This window comes from Lactuca serriola, chromosome 5 (assembly GCF_051521515.1).
Source record: "Lactuca serriola cultivar US96UC23 chromosome 5, Lser_US96UC23_V15, whole genome shotgun sequence".
NCBI lineage: Eukaryota > Viridiplantae > Streptophyta > Magnoliopsida > Asterales > Asteraceae > Lactuca > Lactuca serriola.
This window is the reverse complement of record NC_136412.1, coordinates 98065452-98088020: the sequence shown is the minus strand read 5'-3', so window position 1 is coordinate 98088020 and position 22569 is coordinate 98065452. Positions and strand designations below refer to the sequence as shown.

At 33.2% G+C, this 22569-nt stretch overlaps 2 protein-coding genes across 2 annotated transcripts; one reads left to right on the top strand and one right to left on the bottom strand.

Annotated features, from left to right (window-relative positions):
- Positions 1–1674: 1674 nt before the first annotated feature.
- Positions 1675–3374, bottom strand: LOC145052819 (tRNA (guanine-N-7) methyltransferase). Its single transcript, XM_079000721.1, has 3 exons — positions 3258–3374; positions 3051–3103; positions 1675–2635 (listed from the first exon to the last, which is right to left on the bottom strand). The coding sequence occupies exon 3, from the start codon at positions 2611–2613 to the stop codon at positions 1852–1854; it is 762 nt and encodes a 253-aa protein (XP_078856847.1). The 5' UTR covers positions 2614–2635; positions 3051–3103; positions 3258–3374; the 3' UTR covers positions 1675–1851.
- A 15024-nt stretch (positions 3375–18398) lies between these two features.
- Positions 18399–22282, top strand: LOC145049691 (uncharacterized). Its single transcript, XM_078998066.1, has 7 exons — positions 18399–18570; positions 18674–18796; positions 19091–19801; positions 19866–20000; positions 21085–21171; positions 21325–21489; positions 21594–22282. Exons 1-7 carry the CDS (start codon positions 18399–18401, stop codon positions 22280–22282), a joined length of 2082 nt encoding a protein of 693 aa, XP_078854192.1.
- Positions 22283–22569: the final 287 nt, after the last annotated feature.

Below are 22569 nucleotides of genomic sequence, written 5' to 3'. Positions count from 1 at the left end.
TCCCATTTTTCTTGACCAGATGTTATGAAATTCTTGCTAATTAATCAAATTATCAAGAATGAAGACTTAATTAACAAAAAATGAGTAGCAAAACTTTTATGTGAAGGAATTGCCATAATTAAGAATGTGAATAGTTGTAATGGCAGCAGATTGTGTTAAATCTCGAGTAAACAAATCAGTAACACTTGTTAAGTGGGTATGATTTGATTAAATAAATATAAACTGTAAATAAAAAAGGACTAAATAAAAGTTTGTTAGTGGATCCATGATTGTTCAGTGTGCATGGTCATGTAAATATTACATAGTTTTTTTTTAAAAACATGGTTATTGTATTCTAGATGAGCAATTGATATACAATAAGGTGCCAATCAACATAATCTAATTGGGAAATGATTTTCTATCACGAATGAAAAAATACAACTGTTTTAAAACGTGGATTAAACAGTTACCAAAGTTGAATCACTCACTTACAATTCTCACAAGCTATTCTAACAAGAAAGCTCATATCAGTGAAGAACTCTCACACAGATAGGTCATAATTCTCACATAAAATTTTATAATAAATTGATAGACTCATCAACCAGTGCCCTTCATGAGGACTGAAAATGTATTTATAAGTTGTTGGGACATAAATATAAATAAAACTTAATCATACTTGCTATACTGTCATCATCATATCTCATATAATATCTAATCAGTGAAACCCATGTAATGCTTCCGAACACTCCCCCTATAGGTTCAACTTTGATTACTTTTTCGAATTTATAGCACAACCATAAATAAACCTTAATTATACTTTCTTTTATCTTTTTGAATGATCTGAAACTTATTTTTCGCCCACAATGACAGAATTACTATTCCTTATTTTTAGCTACTGTCCAATAAAAGCTGTGTAGATTTATTATGAGATTCACAATCAATTCAGCAAATAAATCATGCAATAGCTAAATGACTTGATTCTTTTCATTTGTTAGCCTTAAATCATTTGGTTCTAATGGCCCAAATTTCATCAAGAAATATTTCATTAAACCACTACAATGTTTCTTTATAGGGAAGCAATATTTCCACTTAATAATTTAATCTTGGCACGTCACAGCTAGCTGAAAATCTAACTTATTTTTCAAGTTTTTTTAAAGTATCATGTTTGAGCCAAAAAGTAGCTTATAAGTCAGCTTTTTAAAAAGCTATTTACACTAGCTTTTTAAGAGCTTTTTAAAATTTTTCCAAATATATTCCTTAATTAATTATAAAAACACATTTTTTTAAATATGCTTTTATATCATTTCATATTTTTCAGCTAATTTTATCAAAGATCATTTTTTATCAGCTATCAGTTAACTTTTTATTTAACAGCTAGTTTTTCAACTATCAGTTAACTTTTTATTTAACAACTAGTTTTTCAATTAGCACGTCAAATATAGCCTAAGACTACAAATCATTTATTTCGTCCTACATGGCATGAAAATGCCACATCATTTGTGCATTTGACTTTATTACAGTTTTATGTGTACTTTTTAAAACCTAAAAATTATAGTTTTTGGTTGCCATTCACATTTTCTTCCGGAACTTAAGATTTTATTTAAGTTCCATCTTTGTGGTTTGTTCATGTTCTTCATAATGATAACAAAATCTATTTATTTATTAAATTTATAAAATCTTAAAAGCTCAAGAAAATAAGAAAACTTAAATTACAACTACCAAAGAGGATGAAAGTGTATCATACTAGCATGACCTGAAGTTCAAAAAACTTGTAAGTAAAATTGCAAACAATTTATCAAAATCAAGAAAAAACATAAAAATAAAAATACAAAAAAAGGAATTCGACATGAAAACAAATATAAAAAACCAAACCTACTTCATTGCAATACGCCTAAAAACCGCTGTAAAAGTCTGCCCTCCATTTCTCTCAACTTTCTGTCCTTCCTCCGTTGCACAACTCAAAAGCTTCACAACAGGATCCGCTTCAAGTTCTTCATCTGTAAGTCCTTCAAACAACGGATGATTCTCCAAACAAGATTTCATCCACTCTCCAAGTTCTTCAACATCTGTAATGGTGTATATAATCCCACCTTCTTTAATCACATAAGCATATTCATCCAACAAAAAAGGGCTTATGACACGCCTTCGATGATTCTTCTCTTTGAAATGAGGATCCGGGAACAGGAAAAACATCTTTGAAAGCTGTGATTTTGAGAAGTAATTCGGGATGTATTTCATGGAATTGGTTCGGACTACAGAGACGTTTTGGTATTGATTAGGGTTTGAGATTCGAAGAGCTAGAATCCGTTCTTTCACGTATTCCGTTACTTTGTCTCGCAATTCCATTCCGATCATGAGGGTGTTGGGGAAGAGGGTTGCGAGACTGATTAAAAGGCCGCCGAATCCGCATCCGATGTCGGCGAATTCGACCTTTCTGGAATCGGAATCGGAATCAGAATTGGGAGATGGGAAGAATTGAGGGAAGTGAAGGGAGTAGTCTACATGGTGAGGGGAGATTGGAACTGGGAAATGGGAATCGCTGAGTGGGTTGCTGTGAGCTCGAGCTCTGTAAAATCGTTTTCTTGGTAACCGAGTTGACTTGCTGATGCAGGGGTTTGACTCCTCTATCTTCATATTCGAAAATTTGCCCCAATTTCTGCAACAATTTTAAATGTTACGAAATGATGCCAAATGAAAATGCTGGAAGTTTTGAAATTAGCAAGATGCCATGTACGCATACATATGATATGGAGGTTTAGATTTGAGGAAAAACATAGTAGAAGATGATGGATTAAAGAAGATATGCAATTTTTAAACTTTACATATGCGGAAAACCTAGATTGTGATAGAGAGTATGGAAGTTGAAGAAAAAGATTAAACAAATAAATATCTAGATCATGGATTCTAAGAAACAACAAGTCGCTACTTCGAAACAACAGTATTGAATAAGGGAGCTTTTAGACAAGACAACTAACATGATGAAGAGATGATGAACTATTCCTGGAATAAAAAAAACGTCGCACGTAGAAAAACAACTTAATTGCTTCAAACAATGAAGCCATTGAACTCACATGTTTTTAATCAGGTGTTTTTGGTCTCGTATAATTAGCGGATGAGCTGTTTCCTGCAATTAAAAGGATAATCAACTAAACAAAATGTTTCAAATCGAGAAGAAAAGAACTTGTGATAAATCCGCACACATTGCCGGTGTATGTGTGTGTGTGCGTAGAGAGAGAGAGAGAGAGAGAGAGAGAGAGAGAGAGAGAGAGAGATTCTACCTGCGCTGCTGCTACTTCAAGTCTTCAATATCATCGGTAGACGAAGGATGAAGAATTAAGGGTGAAATTGGGAATTAGGGCAAAATCATCTAAAGGGCTTCTTAGATTATGAATTACACATTTCTACCCCTAGGTTTTCACAGTTTGTCAAATTCTTAGTGCAATTGACTTCATTTTTCGTGTAAAATACAATGATAAATGCTTAGTTTAAAATTATTTATTTAACTAATTATTAATAACTATCATCTTAATTGTTGTTTGCAAGGTTGTTAATATTGGAATCTTATAAAATTTAATAATTTTTTTTAACTTTAAAAAGTTGCTTTTATCAATTATTATTTTAACAATGGTTATCTATAATTAAAAAATAATAATAATAAATTACAAACTCAAAACAATATTTATACATAAATATAATCAATTAGTTCATTCAAACCGTTTTATAAAAATCTACAAAAAATACTATGTATTGCGAAATTCAGGATATCATCCTAAAAAAAACCTAATTGAAAAAGAAAATTATATATATATATATATATATATATATATATATATATATATATATATATATATATATATATATATATATATTCAATTAGTTCATTCAAACCGTTTTATAAAAATTTACAAAAAATACTATGTATTGCGAAATTCAGGAAATCATCCTAAAAAAACCTAATTGAAAAAGAAAATTATATATATATATATATATATATATATATATATATATATATATATATATATATATATATATATATATATATATATATATAATTCAAACAGATTGTTTAAAATATAATGATAAAAAAATCAACATAATTCTCAAAATAGATGAGAATTGAGCCGATTAAACAAAATTATTTTTTATTCTTTGTTCATCTATTGTGTACTTAAAAAGGAATTGCCAACTATAAATTTGGGATCTAAGTCGGTTGAATAAGATTATGTTGTATAAATATTCTAAATTTGGATTTCGATCCCAACCAGGGGTTTTGCCCTTGGACCCCGTCAGGGGCTGCCACGCATTGGACCCCGCTCCCAGGGGCGATGCCCCCGGACCCCCGTTCGTTCAGGGGCATCGCCTCTAAATGACAGTCTACTTTTAATCTTGAATAAACTTAAACAAGTGTGCACTCCACACATTTCTTACTTGTTTAATATTTATCAAGATCACTTTTCGTCAACAATGTAATCTCATTACACTTAAATCACATCAGTGAAACTAATCACCAACATTCCTCAGAGTGTACAAGGAAAAGTATCACTTTGAAAACTTCCTCGAACCGTTCCCATTAAAGTCGTATGTGAAAAAACCATCGGTACTTCATAGAAAGAAGTTTACTAGAAAATGTCCTGGAAAATCCTTTGTCGAAAAGGTTTTCCTTGGAAGGGGTTTTACAAAAAAGTATCTCCCTTGGGAATCCCTACAGAACAACTATTCCTGAGATATTTCGTAGGAACCCTCATCCCCCCCCCCCCTTTTTTTTCTAGTAGTGTTTGTACTATTGGATAAATAGTTTGACATTTCTCAAACAACTAATTTTACCGAAGCTAAACAAAAAAATACCTACATGAATGATGCAAAATCAGAAGTCCAAAAAATAAATCTTTTAAAATGTTTAAAATATCATATAACAAATTGATGCTAAATAGAACTCTGCTATGTCTTCTGGATTGCTGCTATGGCAAAGATTTGAGGATCACAGAGCAAAGTCGTTAGAACCGACCCAGGAAACGTACCCCGGGAGCAAACTCTGACGATCAAGTTAGATTGGTTGGTAGAGATAAGATGGTTCTCACTAGCTGGATAGAACCATCTTTGTGCTTGGGGTATGGGGTGTATGGGTATGGTGGCTGAAGGTGGAGAGTGGCGGCTAAGCCAAGGGGAAGGTATAGAGTGGCAGCTAAGCCACCGGGAAAAATTTCCCTCTCCATGGAGGAGGTACTGTTCACTTTATATGCAAAAATTAGGTCAAGGAGAATTGGGTCTGGACTTGGGCCAGCCCAATTCAGGCCCAACTAGTAAGGAGTTAGGCAAGGCCCACTAAGGGCTCTGGGCGAGGCTAGCGAGCGCGCACCAGGCATGGTTGGATGGTGTTCATTAAGAAAAGGCTGAAAAGGAAGTGTCAGGTAGGGATAGTAGGAAAGTGCCAAGCAAGGCTAGGAAGGAAGCACTAGGCAGGAAAATATTAGGCAAGGTTGGCAACGGTGCGCCGGGTGGGGCTTACAGGACAGTATCACGTGGAATAGATTGGGCTTAGTAGCCAGCGATCATGGATACATCATACGGGAGAGCATCACATGGAATAGATCGGGCTTAGTAGCCAACGATCGTGGATACATTACTCGGTGAGCATCTCGTGGAATAGATTGGGCTTAGTAGCCAATGATCATAGATAAATCATGCGGGAGAGTATCATATGGAATAGATCAGGCTTAGCAGTCAGCGATCGTAAATACATCATACGAGAGAGCATCGCATGGAATAAATTGGGCTTAGAAGCCAACAATCAAAGATACATCACGTGGGAGAGCATCACGTGGAATCATATAAGAAAAGGTTACGATCCTTTGAGTCTTGTTGGCGGGGTATGCCACTATAAGGGAGTCGGGTTGAGAAGCCAAGTGACTCAGGGAAAAGGTACTGAACCTTGCAGGAAGAGCATGCCGCTATAATGGAGTCGAGCTGAGAAGCCAAGCAACTCGGGGCAAAAGTTACTAAACCTTGCAGGTGTAGCTTGCCGCTATAATGGAGTCGGAATGAGAAGCCAAGCAACTCGGGGGAAATGTATTAAACCTTGTAGGCGGAGCTTGCTGCTATAATAGAGTCGGGTTGAGAAGCCAAGAAACTCGAGAAAAAGGTACTTAACCTTGTAAGTGGAGCTTGTCGCTATAATGGAGTCGGGATAACAAGCCAAGCGACTAGGAGAAACCCAAACTATAGCATCCCCTTGTAGAATCCCAAGATGAATCATTTACCCTATTTGTAACTTATGAGCCCAATTGCTTTCTCTTCTCTCTCTTTTTTTTCTTGCGTGTGTAACATAAACAAAAAATATTAGCCACTTGTGATGTTAACAACTTGGATGGAAGTCTTCCAACTGCATCCCACTCTCCTGATTTGTAGTAACTATTAAGGATGACAATAAAACACGGGGGGCTAGTGATCGGAGGCTCCTCATCGGAGGGTGTCAATTGTAGAGAGTTAGGTGGAGCTCGGCAGCGGCGCAAATCTGATTGATCATTTTGGAGCTGTTGTCGTTGTCGCTGGGAGTTAACATATGGCTGACTATGATGCTTTATCTCCTGTGGGCAGCGAATAAACGAGAAGACAGAGGGTCCTCCCATATTTTATTCCTACTTATCCTCCTACTATATCAAATGTTGACATGTGTCACATTTAGTGACACATTTAATGAAATTCATAATATTTTAATCCATTTGTCACCATTTAATAAGGGTAAGAGGATAATAGGAAGAAAATGTAGGAGGATATTTAATTTCTCAATAAATATTGAATTCTAATAATTTAGGCAGTCATTATTTAATCACCATACCATATTTATCTCATATATCCTCCATAATGTTGTAGTAATGAGACCATCTTGTAATGAGACCATGAATGTCACACCCTGGCCATCGACAGAAACACCGGCAAGTGTAACGTCATTTCTCGTATCATAGTTATCAACTTCCTAAATACACATGTAATTTAAAACACTTCAACATAAAGTTGGTGAGTCCACAGGTTTTGACTCCATATAAAAATAATACATTTTCCAAGTTCAAAAGTATAGTATTGAAAGTATCATTTTGACTCTCAAACATTTAGTATATATATCCTAGGTATAATGGTTTACTTACCAAATAATTATATACCTATAAGTCTTATTATTATAAATATAAATGTTTGTAATTCCATACAAACTAAGTTGCTACGTATAAATCTTATTTCAATTCTATACGAGTAAAACCACTACATATAAATCTATTTCAATTCTATACGAGTAAACAAAATAGGTATAGTGGTCTACTTAATATACAAGTAATATACCTACCATATTTTTATACTTAGAGTATAAGTCCTTGGGAAACTTATACTTAACATTCATACTTGTATATCGACAAAGTATAATGCTTCTAACAGTTTGCTACCATGAGCATGTACTATGACATAATACCTCTTATAAAACCCACTCATGATTTCCGTGAGGACAACCAACTTTTGATTTCCATGAGGACAACCCACTCATGATTCCCATAAGAAGAACACCGTACGCTTCATCGACGCCAGAACAATAACAAAAAAAAAATGATAGTTCGTCACTTGCTTATGGTTGACTGTAGCTAACAATCACAAGTGGGGTTGTCAACCCGTATACTAATTATACATGACTTCCTCGATCAAACGGGATTAATGGTTACAGTTCAGAGGATTTCCGCTAAGATCCCCAATCTTAGTTGATGAATATAACTAGTCATGTAGACTTCGACGACTTCCTATAGCTCTAACAACATAAACATTTTCGTGTCTAAAACCCTAAGTTACTAGACTATGCTTTTAAACGTTACTCCTAACTTCATAACATGTAGGCAGTATAACAGCTATAACTTGAAGTAAAACCAGGTTTTATCTTGACATAAAACCAAATAACAACAATATATAACATACCAAGTTTTATCTTTTCATAAAACTAACAATAACAACATATAGCATACCAAGTTTTATCTTGACATAAAACCAATAATAACAACATACTTTATAAATTAACATATAGAACTTCCAAGTACAACTCCGGAACTATATCACACACAATATATATATATATATATATATATATATATATATATATATATATAGAATCTTAAGTATAACTCAAGATCTACATTAGTATAATAACATGCTAGCAAGTTGATAATAGTTGTATATATTCAAAATATTATATTTAAACAACTATATCCCGGTTAATATAACTATCTATGTTGATACTAATATACTATCATATAGACATAATTTTAACGTATATACAATATTTAGCATGCATTTTCCCCCAAAAATATTAGAAAGTGGGGCTATGAAACTCACCCTAGTAGCATGATCTATAGAATCTAAATGGTCAGAGGCTCGTCATTGTTAGGCTCGGGAAGGAAAACGGCCTTCAGAAATGAGAGATCATAAAAGGAAAAGGTGTAAGGAATGAATGAGCTTTGATGGCTATTTATTGGCTGTTTTGGGCCATTTCACGTCGTGACGTACCTAGGGTCACGTCGTGAACCTCCATGCGTCACCCCGTAGCTTTAACACGTGTTTTCTAGCCCCGATTAGTGTCCCTGACACGTTTCACGTCGTGAACTTCATCTTCATGTCGTGACTTAAGGCGGCTAGGGTTTCTGCCACGTGTCATGCACTCAGACAGCTGCATCTTCGGAAGCTCATAACGTTTGCATACGAACTCCATTATTGACGTTCATTATATCCACGCGTAGGTGTTTCCAAGTACTACAACTTTCTTTTACACTTGAATAGCTAGTTCTAATTCTATTTTAAATTCCACTTGTTTTAAAGGCTATAGTGATAGAATTTATCATAACTTCTTCACACGAAGTCAGATTTAGAAGTTCTCTATATTTTTGGAATCATATTTATATTATAAAGTATGCATAAACGTTCATATTTATATTAGAATTTATCATGAAATACATAGTAAGTTTATCACATTACTAGTTTAACAAAATCACATTACATATTTGGTATAATCACATGTGATTGTTTTTGACCTATTTTGACTGGTGTTACATTCTCCCCCCGTTAGAATAATTTCGTCCCGAAATTTATCTTGTGGATGGGGTTTTGTTAAATAGTTAAGGAAAATATTATGTATATTGCTTATCTCTTGAGCTAACTTGAGTTGGTATGCGACAGAACTAATTCTTTCTAGAATTTCAAAAAGTCCTATGTATCGTGGGTTTAGTTTGCCTCGTTTCCCGAATTGAATTACGGCTTTCCAAGGAGAGAACTTTAACATTACTCTATCTTGAACTTGGAATTCCAAAGGCTTACGTCTTACATCATCATAACTCTTCTGACGATTACGTACTGCCTTTAATCGATCCTTAATTTGCACGATCTTTTAAGTTATCTCGTGGATTATTTCTGGCTCGGCACATAAGGAATCACCTATATGTTCTCTAGCCAATTGTGTGTCTCCAACTTCTTCGTGTAAAAACTACAGCTCCCAATTCAAGGTCATGGATAGTTTAATTATTCTCATGCACCTTAAGTTGTCATGATACGTAGGCGATAAATTTTCCTCTTTGCATCAACACACATCCCAATCCTTGATTTGATGTGTCTCAGTATACGATGAAATCATCTGTACCATCTGGAAGGGATAGGATTGGTGCACTACACAACATTTTCTTTAGTTTCTGAAAAGCAGCTTCTTGTTTGTCTTCCCAGTTGAACTTCATATCCTTCTAGGTTAGTGTTGTAAGTGGCTTGGCTACCTTGGAGAAATTCTCTATGAATCTACGGTAGTAGCCAGCAAGCCATAAGATATGACGCACTTCTGTTGGCGTCTTTAGTGCTTCCCAATTCTTAATTGCTCCAGTCTTGGAGGGTTGGACATGAATCCCTTTGTTACTAACTACATGTTCTTCTCTAATCCAAAATTCACATTTGGAGAATTTGGCGTACAACTTTTTTTTCTTAGTAGTTCCAAGATTATTTGCATGTATTGACTGTGTTCTTCCTTCATTCGTGAATATATCAATATATCATCGATAAATACTATCATGAATTTATCCAAGTACGGTTTTGCTAACACTATTAATGAGATCCATAAACACTGCTGGAGCGTTGGTCAATCCCAAAAGGCTTAACTAGGAACTCAAAATGACCATACCAAGTCCTAAATGTTGTCTTCGGAACATCGTCTTCTTGTATTCTGAGTTGATGGTATCTGAGATCTATCTTTAATCTACTAGAATCTTCATGTGTTTGAGTCTATCAACCACCATATCCAAGTTTAGTTGTATATCGGCCTGACCATAATTAAACATAGGTGATCAGTCTACGTTTAGTTGTGGTTCGTACCATGTACAATAAAACTCGACTAAGTAGTTTGACATAAAACCTTGCATGGAATTCTTATTGAGGGTTTGGGTTTTCTATATTTTTGGGTTATATACACGTGTTCTCATCGCGGGACTGAGTTCATACATAACTCTATATCTTTGTGTTTGTTGTATTCACGAGTATTCTAAATTATTCTTTGTTACTTCAAGTCTAGCTGATAAGGCACCGACCAGTTAGGACAGTCGGTGGACAGGATCATTTTAGCATATAGCCATTCTGAAAATCCAGCAACCCAAATCGACATGTTTATCCTATCATCGCTCCCGTAAGTAGTCCTTCAGTAGAATATTTAATAATACTTTATATTGCTGGCTAAGGAATATACCTAAACCTAACAAAGTAAGCCCTAAAATATAGTCATGCTTTCCTAAGATGTACTAATTCACTATAGTTAATAGCTCAGATACCAATCAGTCACACCGCGGCCTTTGGCGGAAACACCGGGCAGTGTAACGTCATTTCTCGTATCATAGTTATCAACTTCCTGAAAACACATGCAATTTAAAATACGTGAACATAAAGTTGGTGAGTCCACAGGTTTTGACTCCATATAAAAATAATACATTTTCCAAGTTCAAAAGTATAGTTTTGAAAGTATCATTTTGACTCTCAAACATTTAGTATATATATCCTAGGTATAATGGTTTACTTACCAAATAATTATATACCTATAAGTCTTATTATTTTAAATATAAATGTTTGTAATTCCATACAAACTAAGTTGCTACGTATAAATCTTATTTCAATTCTATACGAGTAAAACCGCTACGTATAAATCTATTTCAATTCTATACGAGTAAGTAAAATAGGTATAGTGGTCTACTTAATATACAAGTAATATACCAACCATGTTTTTATACTTAGAGTATAAGTCCTTCGGAAACTTATACTTAACATTCATACTTGTATATTGACAAAGTATAATGCTTCTGATAATTTGCTACCAAGAGCCTGTAACCGCTAATATGACATAATACCTCTGATAAACCCACTCTTGATTTCCATGAGGACAACCCACTCATGATTCCCATGCGGACAAGACCGTATGCTTCATTGACGCCGGAACAATAACAAGAAAAAGGATAGTTCGTCACTTGCTTATGGTTGACTGTAGCTAACAATCACAAGTGTGGTTGTCAACCCGTATAATAATTATACATGACTTCCTCGCTCACACGGGATTAACGGTTACCGTTCAGAGGATTTCCGCTAAGATCCCCAATCTTAGTTAATGATTACAGTTACTCATGTAGACTTCGACGACTTCCTATAGCTCTAACAACAAAAGCATTTTCGTGTCTAAAACCCTAAGTTACTCGACTATGCTTTTAAACATTACTCCTAACTTCATAGCATTTAGGCAGTATAACAGCTATAACTTGAAGTAAAACCAGGTTTTATCTTGACATAAAACCAAATAACAACAACATATAACATACCAAGTTTTAACTTTTCATAAAACTAACAATAACAACATATCTGTCACACCCCGACCATCGGCGGAAATACCGGGCAGTGTAACGTCATTTCTCGTATCATAGTTATCAACTTCCTGAAAACACATGCAATTTAAAATACGTCAACATAAAGTTGGCGAGTCCACAGGTTTTAACTCCATATAAAATTAATACATTTTCCAAGTTCAAAAGTATAGTTTTGAAAGTATCATTTTGACTCTCAAACATTTAGTATATATATATATATATATATATATATATATATATATATATATATATATATATATCCTAGGTATAATGGTTTACTTACCAAATAATTATATACCTATAAGTCTTATTATTATAAATATAAATGTTGGTAATTCCATAAAACTAAGTTGATACGTATAAATCTTATTTCAATTCTATATGAGTAAAACAGCTACGTATAAATCCATTTCAATTCTATACGAGTAAGGAAAATAGGTATAGTGGTCTACTTAATATACAAGTAATATACCTACCATATTTTTATATTTAGAGTATAAGTCCTTGGGAAACTTATACTTAACATTCTTACTTGTATATCGACAAAGTATAATGGTTCTAACAGTTTGCTACCATGAGCCTATACTATGACATAATACCTCTTATAAAACCCACTCATGATTTCCATGAGGACAACCCACTCATGATTGCCATGAGGAGAACATCGTACGCTTCATCGGCACCGGATCAATAACAAGAAAAAGGATAATTCGTCGCTTGCTTATGGTTGACTGTAGCTAACAATCACAAGTGGGGTTGTCAACCCGTATAATAATTATACATGACTTCCTCACTAACACTAGATTAACGATTACAGTTCATAGGACTTCCACTAAGATCCCCAATCCTAGTTGATGAATACAATTACTCATGTAGACTTCGACAGTTTCCTATAGCTCTAACAACAAAAGCATTTTCGTGTCTAAAACCCTGAGTTACTAGACTATGCTTTTAAACATTACTGCTAACTTCATAACATTTAGCAACTATAACAGCTATAACTTGAAGTAAAACCAGGTTTTATCTTGACATAAAACCAAATAACAACAACATATAACATACAAATTTTATCTTTTCATAAAACTAACAATAACAACATATCTGTCACACCCCGGTCGTCGGCGGAAATACCAGGCAGTGTAACGTCATTTCTCGTATCATAGTTATCAACTTCCTGAAAACACATGCAATTTAAAATATGTGAACATAAAGTTGCTGAGTCCATAGGTTTTGACTCCATATAAAAATAATACATTTTCCAAGTTCAAAAGTATAGTTTTGAAAGTATCATTTTGACTCTCAAACATTTAGTATATATATCCTAGGTATAATGGTTTACTTACCAAATAATTATATACCTATAAGTCTTATTATTATAAATATAAATGTTTGTAATTCCATACAAACTAAGTTGCTACATATAAATCTTATATCAATTCTATGCGAGTAAAACCGCTACGTATAAATCTATTTCAATTCTATACGAGTAAGTAAAATAGGTATAGTGGTCTACTTAATATACAAGTAATATACCTACCATATTTTTATACTTAGAGTATAAGTCCTTGGGAAGCTTATACTTAACATTCACACTTGTTTATCGACAAAGTATAAAACTTCTACCAGTTTGCTACCATGAGCGTGTAATCGCTGCTATGACATAATACCTCTGATAAAACCCACTCATGATTTCCATGAGGACAACCTACTCATGATTCCAATGAGGACAACACCGTACACTTCATCGACGCCGGAACAATAACAAGAAAAAGGATAGTTCGTCACTTGCTTATGGTTGACTGTACCTAACAATCCCATGTGGGTTGTCAACCCGTATACTAATTATACATGACTTTCTCGCTCACACGGGATTAACGGTTACAGTTCATAGGATTTCCGCTAAGATACCCAATCGTAGTTGATGAATACAATTACTCATGTAGACTTCGAAGGCTTCCTATAGCTCTCACAACAAAAGCATTTTTGTGTCTAAAACTCTAAGTTACTATACTATGCTTTTAAACATTACTCCTAACTTCATAACATTTTGGCAGTATAACAACTATAACTTGAAGTAAAACCAGGTTTTATATTGACATAAAACCAAATAACAACATATAACATACCAAGTTTTATCTTTTTATAAAACTAACAATAACAACATATAGCATACCAAGTTTTATCTTGACATAAAACGAATAATAACAACATACTTTATAAATTGATATATAGAACTTCCAAGTATAACTCTGGAACTATATTGCACACAATATATATATATATATATATGTATGTATATATATATATATATATATATATATATATAGAGAGAGAGAGAGAGAGAGAGAGTCTTAAGTATAACTCAAGATCTACATTAGTATAATAACATACTAACAAGTTGATAATAGTTGTATATATTCAAAATATTATATTTAAACAACTATATCCCGGTGAATATAACTATCTACGTTGATACTAATATACTATCATATAGACATAATATTAACGTATATACAATACTTAGCATGCGTTTTCCACCGAAAATATTAGAAAGTGGGGCCGTGAAACTCACCCTAGTAGTGTGATCTATAGAATCTAAATGGCTAGAGGCTCTTCATTGTCAGGTTCGGGTAGGAAAACGGCCTTCGGAAACGAGAGAGAGTGAAAGGAAAAGGTGTAAGGAATGAATGAGCTTTGATCGCTATTTATAGGCTGTTCTGGGCCATTTCACGTCGTGACATACCTAGGGTCACGTCGTCAACATCCGTGAGTCACCCCGTAGCTTTAACACGTGTTTTCTAGCCCCGATTAGTGTCCCTGACACGTTTCACGTCGTGAACTTCATCTTCATGTCGTGACTTAAGGAGGCTAGGGTTTTTGCCATGTGTCATGCACTCAGACAACTGCATCTTCGGAAGCTCAAAACTTTTGCATACAAACTCCATTATTGACGTTCATTATATCCACGCGTAGGTATTTCCGAGTACTACAACTTTCTTTTACACTTGAATAGCTAGTTCTAAGTCTATTTTAAATTCCACTTGTTACAAAGGCTATGGTGATATAATTTATCATAACTTCTTCATGCAAAGTTAGATTTAGACGTTCTCTGTATTTTTGGAATCGTATTTACATTATAAAGTATATATGAAAGTTCATATTTATATTAGAATTTATCATGAACTACATAGTAAGTTTATCACATTACTAGTTTAACAAAATCACATTACATATTTGGTATAATCACATGTGATTGTTTTTGACCTATTTTGACTGGTGTTACAACAAAGGACCCGTATAGGATGTCGTTCTTTTGCAACAACATCAATGTGCTTTGTTGGTGTTAATCCGTGTCAAAATCACGTCATTGTCTTGGGTGGTATGTTAGTTTTTAGCTTTGTTTGTTGAAGTTTGATCCGGTAAAAGCCATGTTGGAAGTAGTTGAACTAGTGGGTAGAAGTGTTTTTTTTATTGGTCCTTAATTGTTGATTTGGTGAGTTGAAGTTTGATCTCGCAAAATTTCCCCACAAAATTTCTTTCTTACTCTATTTTTTTCAATGTTTTAAAAACCACTTTGAACTACTTTTGAACCGTAATGAATTGGCTGGTTTTCATAAAACTCAATTGAATCAGTTAAATTAAATTGATTGAACCGGTTAAATTAAATAAAATTATGTGGAAATAATACATTTTGTATAACAACCTTTGGTGTTTTTTCGCATCTATTCTAATTTCTTTAAATAAAAACACACATTAAATTTTATGAAGTTTTTTTTATTATACTCATTAACTATATTTTGTTTTCATGTTATATATATATATATATATATATATATATATATATATATATATATATATATATATATATATATATATATCATTACTATATATAAAAAGCCCTTTTATTCTGGTAGCTTGTACAACAAAATCACGGGATTATATTTCCTCCACGTAACCCAATACTAAAGGACACATTCTAGAAAAAAATGCCGACTCAAAAATTCCTAATCGTCACATCCTTTGTCTGGCTAAAGGAAATACATATGAATACATCCTCCAAATCTCCATTTGTTGCGTATTTACCTCCTCCACAAGAAGAAGTAGAAGTCGATTACATTCCCCACCGATACAGAACCCATAATTAAGCGATCAACAACTTACTTCATGGCGAACTAATGTCAAATCGAAAAAAAAAACCACGATTCAAAGCGATGTCACGCCGTCCTTTCATCCCGACAAGTACATCAGCACGAACCCAAATTTCATACGACTGTAAATAATTTAGAATCGTTCTTGCTTCTCTTTTACATTATAACACGGCATGTTGTCCTCTGATTTGTGAAATTGGTTGAAACAGTTCTGAAAAATTATTGTTTATATGTGAAATTGATGAACGGACTCTATCCAATTGATCGCATTGCATGACATTTGTCACGCTTCATCTTCCTGTTTCAATACAGGTCAAAAACCACTGTGATTGATTAGTTCCTTCATGTATTTTACCCTTTAGATAATCACTTTTCTTCTCTCGTTTCTTTTGTGATCTGTATGGTTATTACCTTTTCACAAGAATAATTCACAATATTCAAGAAGATTGGTTGTGTACAGAGGTCTCGATCCCAAACAAAAATTGACCATAATTATCCCAAATTACATATATTTAACTAACGGTTTAATTGCAAAACATCAAATTTCCATCAAATTAAAAAAAAAATTGAAATAGCCTTGAAATTGAAATATTGTTTTCCAGGTTCCTATCTTTCTAAAATTGACCATAATTGGTCAACTATTTCCTTTACTTAAAAAAAAACAGAAAACATCCACATATTACATTTTTTAATATCTTGTAATTTCTGTGTGTTATATCAATACAACATGGTGTTACAAGTTTAAGTTCAAATGAATTTGCATTTTTTTTAATTAGGAATCGACAATTCCGTAATTATATTCAAAATTGCAAATTAACCATCATGATGTAATTACACCTTAGTACTCTTTGTTACATTAACCAAAAATTGCAATTTGTTGATCGCATTAAGTACTTGTGAAGAATAAATCATTCATATCTACACTTATCTTAACTGCATTAGTGTTCCATATGAAAAATTATTTCACATTACAGCTACAACAGTAATCAATGGAACAACTCGTTATTCAGTTACAATTGCAGCATTTAGTTAGAATCAGGTATATGAATGAACCAGATCGTGAAACGATCAAGAAATTGGTATATTATTATCACCCAATTTCAACATCATGATCGGATGTCATCAACCATCAAACATTGACACAAAAAACACAATTGTTGATGGCTATTCTAACGTAGATAAGAAACTATACAGATGAACAACTATTATACACTGGAAAAAAATGGTAATTGTGCTGTTATAATTGACAAATTGGATATGGTTAATGAACTTAAACTTTAACATCAGGTTGTATTGACATAACACACCAAAATTACAGATACTAAAAAAATTTATATGTGGATGTTATCTGTTTTTTTTTAATTAAAAGGAAATAGTTGACCAATTATGGTCAAATTTAAAAACCTAGGAACATGGAAACAAAAGTACAATATCAAGGCTATGTCATTTTTTTTTAATATGATGGAAATTTGATGTTTTGCAGTTATCCATTACTTAAATACATGTAATTTGGTCAATTTACTGCTACAACACTAATCAATGGAACAACCCATTATTTAGTTAATATTGTGAAATTTACTTAGTATCAGATTTTTGTCAATTGAGCCTTATAAACTAATTATTTCAATGAACCAGATCACCAGTTGATCAAGAAATCGATATAGTATTATCACCAAATTTCAAGAAAAGGACTGGATGTCATCAACCATTAAACATTGACACAAAAGAAACAACTGTTGCTGGCTGTTCTAATGTAGATAAGAAACTATACAGAAGAATAAATATTATAAACTGGAAAAAAAGAATGGTAATTGCGCTGCTATAATTGACAAATTAGATATGGTTAATGATGCTCCTTCTTATAAGAAAAGATATAGAAAAGAAGCTATCATAAAATGGAAAAGGAAGAAAGTAAAGACTACTTGCCATAAAAATGTAACAATAAACAATAGAAATGGAAAACTAAATAATACCGTATGTACAGGTTTATACCATATACATGAAAAAATAACTAATGAAAGTGAAAGACTCAACATAAGAAAACTTATAAATCTAGGTCCACCAATTGATAAATCAAATAATCTAGACAAGAAAAATAGCAATAGAAAAGGAAAGATTCTATTGCAACAAGTAATTTTATCTGCTGATGTACTTCCAGAAGTGTTGCGTTGTTCTTATTGTCATGCAGTGAAATTTTATTCAGAAACATCAAATTTTTGTTGTCGGGAAGGTCGTATTGTATTATCCATATGTCATGCGAAATTTATTGACATCTAATTCTGAAGAAGCAAAATTGTTTAGAACATATATCAGAACATATAATAATACATTTGCATTCACATCATATGGTGTTAACCTTACAAGACGAAATATGGGTATTTACACTTTTAGAGTGCAAGGACAGATATATCATTTCATGACCGATCTACAACCTAAAGAGAAAGAAGCAAAAAACCTTCAATTATATTTTCACGATACGAATAATGAAATAGAAAATCGTTTAACATCTTCCCCAAGATTATCTAAACAATTAATTGCAACATGTATAAGTTATCTAGAGAATAATCCATATGCACTTTTTTTTTAGAAATTTAAGAGAAATTCCATGTTTAAATGAATATAAGATAATTCTTAAGACTATTCCAGGGCAAAGTCAATGTGATTATAACAAACCAGAGGTTTCACAAGTTGCGGCACTCTGGGTTGAGGGAGAAGAGAACGGTGAACATGGTCGTAGAAATATACAAGTACGAACACAGAAATATACAAGTACGAACACACAGTGATGAACCAAAGAGTGTTGAGTATTATTATTGTTGTTATGATCCTTTACAATACCCTCTGATGTTTCCATTTGGAGAACTTGGCTGGCATCAAAACATTCCAAAAAAAATCCCACTGAAATAGGAAATAGTAAAACAGTTAGATGTTCTGCCGACAGACTTATCTTCCCATCAAGTATTACAAATGTTCATGACTTATTAAATAATGAAGAAATAGGTAAGGAAATACCCTTCATGTTTTTGTAAAACTATAAATTGAAAGCAAAATATTTTTTTTCAGTTATGGGAAAATCTTTGGAGAATACAAAATGTGTCTCTGTAAGAGAATATTATGCATATAAACTTCAAATACGTTTGCATGATAAATCATGTTTGTTGCTTTTTGGTAGACAATTACAAAAATATATAGTTGATAGTTACATAAAATTAGAAACACAAAGGTTAGCTTTTTATAGAAATCAACAACAAGAGTTAAGACAAGAGTTCCTTCAAGGAGTGGTAGATGCTATGGCAAGTGGTGAAACAAGCGCGTCGACTATTGGTCGACGAGTGGTTTTACCCGCAAATTTTATTGGCAGTCCAAGGAACATGAGAAGAAAATACATTGATGCTATGGCATTAGTGCAAAAGTTTGGTAAGCCTGACATTTTTTTAACATTAACCTGTAACCCTAATTGGCAAGAAATCAAACAACACATGATGGGTAATGAGGAAACACAAAACATAGCAGATTTAATTATTAGAGTCTTCCATGCAAAACTTGAGCAATTTAAAAATGAAATTTTTGGGAAGGTTGTTGCACATACTTATGTTGTGGAGTTTCAAAAAAGAGGTCTACCACATGCTCATTTCTTACTTATACTTGCACCACAACATAAGATGTACCATGCAGAAGCATATGATGAGATAGTTTCTACCGAAATCCCAGATGAAAATTCAAATCCTCATCTATTTAGAATGGTGGTAAAACATATGCTTCATGGTCCATGTGGTGATCTTAATCCGAAAAATGTTTGTATGAAAAAAAGGGTATTGTAAGAATTTTTTTCCCAAAGCATTTTGTGGGGTAACAACACAAGATAATGATGCATGCCCTGCATATAGAAGACGTGACAATGGAGTTAAAGTTAAAGCTAGAGGTGCTATTCTAGATAATAGATGGGTTGTTCCATACAATCCATATTTACTATGTAAGTTTGATTGTCATATTAATATAGAAATATGCTCTACAATAAAGGTTGTGAAATACATATATAAGTATATATGCAAAGGATGCGACAAAATAAGCTTTTCCGTTTCACAAGATGATCATCCAACCATCATAAACGAAATTGATCAATTTCAAACAGGTAGGTGGATATCACCCCCAGAGGCCGCTTGAAGAATTTTCAAATTTTCATTAGGTGAAATCAAACCAGCAGTTATTCATTTGCCTTTACATTTAGAAAATTATCAACCAATAACATTAAAAAAAAGCAACTGAAAAATATTGTAGACAATTTAGGTAAAAGAAAAACTATGTTGACAATTTTTTTTTCTAGAATAGTACAAATAGATATGCACAACATCTCAATCTAAGATATGTAGAATTTCCTGACCATTTTGTTTGGAAATCAAACCAGAAAACTTGGCTACCTAGACAAACTGAAAATTCAATAGGACGCATTGTGGTGGCACATCCAAGTGAAGGTGAGAGATATTATTTGAGAATATTGTTATCTAAAATTCGATGTCCAAAGTCATACAACGATCTTAAACTTTGTAATGGACAAAAATTTGACACCTATCACGAATTTGCATTATTACGAGGATATTTACTTGATGATAACAACCAACAATTATGCATGCAAGAGGCATCAAACTTCCACATGCCATATGAATTAAGAAGACTTTTTAAAACTTTACTTGTGTTTACAAATCTAAACAATCCATGTAAATTATGGCATGCGTTTGAAGATCACATGCTAGAGGATTTTAAAAAGTGCAATAATTATTCATCACTTGAAGCAAAGCGTCGCGCATTTAAGCAAATCAACACATTTCTACAGTTAAATGGAAAACAACTTTCAGATTACAATATATTGCCAAATGAGATATCTTATGTTGAATTAGAAGATGAAACAAGTGAAATAATAGCATAAAGAAGTATTATTGTATCAGAAAGCGATCAAAAAGCAATACAAAATCTAAATGAAAAACAAAAGTTTGCTTTTGATACAATAATTGGAAAAGTAGAAAATAAAATAAGTGGTGTGTTTTTTATTGATGGTCCAGGTGGTACAGGGAAAACGTACCTGTACAGAGCATTGTTAGCAAACAACAGATTAAAAGGACATATAGCTTTAGCAGCAACAACATCAGGTATTGCTGCCTCATTACTACCGGGGGGTAGGACAGCACATTCCAGGTTTAAAATTCCATTAGACTTAACAGATAGATCAAATTGTCGGATAAGTAAACAATGTGCATTCGGTATATTGATTAAAAGTTGTAAAATAATTATACGGGATAAAGCCCCAATGGCTAAACTCTCAGGAATAGAAGCTCTAGATGATCTTTTACGTGATCTTATGGTAACAGAAGAACTTTTTGGTGGAAAAGTAGTTGTACTTGGTGGTGATTTTAGACAGACATTGCCGGTTGTTTCGAATGGAAGCAAACATGATACAATTGTTGCTTGTTTGACCAACTCTTACCTATGCGAAGACTACACCTTCTACAATTAGATGAAAACATGAGGACGTTACAAGATCCAATTTTTACTGACTTTCTTTTATGATTAGGTGATGGTAATGAATATTCAGATGAGGATGATGTTACTCTTCCAAAACAAATTGTTATGGAAGAAAGTGAAGAATCAGAAGGATTACACACTCTTATTGAATATGTTTACCCAAATATTTCACAACATTACACAACAATAGCTTCGTCAGTGAACCGAGCTATTTTGACAACGAAAAATACTTTTGTTGATCAGATTAACGATATATTAATACACAAATTCAAAGGTGAAGAGAAAGAGTATGTTAGTTTCGATGAAACCCTTGACCCAAATGACCAAGGTCATTATGATGATCTTCTACACTCTTTAACACCAAATGGAATGCCACCACATAGACTAATTTTAAAACAAAATGCACCTATTATATTACTGAGAAACATGAATCCAATAGAAGGATTGTGTAATGGTACAAGACTCTTTTGCAAGGACTTTAAAAGGAATATCATTCGGGCAGAGATAACATTTGGTGATTATGCTGGGAAAGAGGTGTTTATTCATAGAATTCCATTACAGCCAACTACAGGTGAAGGCTACACAGTGCCATTCAAAAGAACACAATTTCCAATCAAACTATGCTTTGCGATGACTATAAATAAAGCACAAGGAGAAGCACTAGACATTATGGGTGTATACCTTAAAGAACCTATATTTTCACATGGACAACTATACGTTGCCCTGTCCCGTGCTTGAAGAATTGAAAGCATCAAAGTGGTTATCAAAGAATCACAAAAAACTCCGGACAACAATAAGACAAAAAATATTGTATATCAAGAAGTATTACAATGTTCTAAACACAACTAAAGGTATGACTACAAACAAACATGGGTGAAGCCAGGATTTTAGGATAAGGGGGGCTTGAGTTTGTAAAATTGAAAGAGATATGATAAAGAAAAAAAATTGTCTAATATTCTCCCTAACAAAATATGGTTGTCGGTAGGGATGTTATTCGGGTCGGAACCGAACCAAACCAACCCGAA

What these genes read in the sequence shown, in the direction of transcription:
- LOC145052819 (XM_079000721.1), bottom strand. Translation starts at nt 2,613, where the DNA reads ATGAAGATAGAGGAGTCAAACCCCTGCATCAGCAAGTCAACTCGGTTA.
- LOC145049691 (XM_078998066.1), top strand. Translation starts at nt 18,399, where the DNA reads ATGGGTATTTACACTTTTAGAGTGCAAGGACAGATATATCATTTCATG. An exon ending in ACGAACACAGAAATATACAA is followed by an intron (nt 18,797 to 19,090) that starts GTACGAACACAC and finishes ATTTTTTTTCAG; the next exon opens with TTATGGGAAAATCTTTGGAG. An exon ending in ATACAATCCATATTTACTAT is followed by an intron (nt 20,001 to 21,084) that starts GTAAGTTTGATT and finishes TTGATGGTCCAG; the next exon opens with GTGGTACAGGGAAAACGTAC.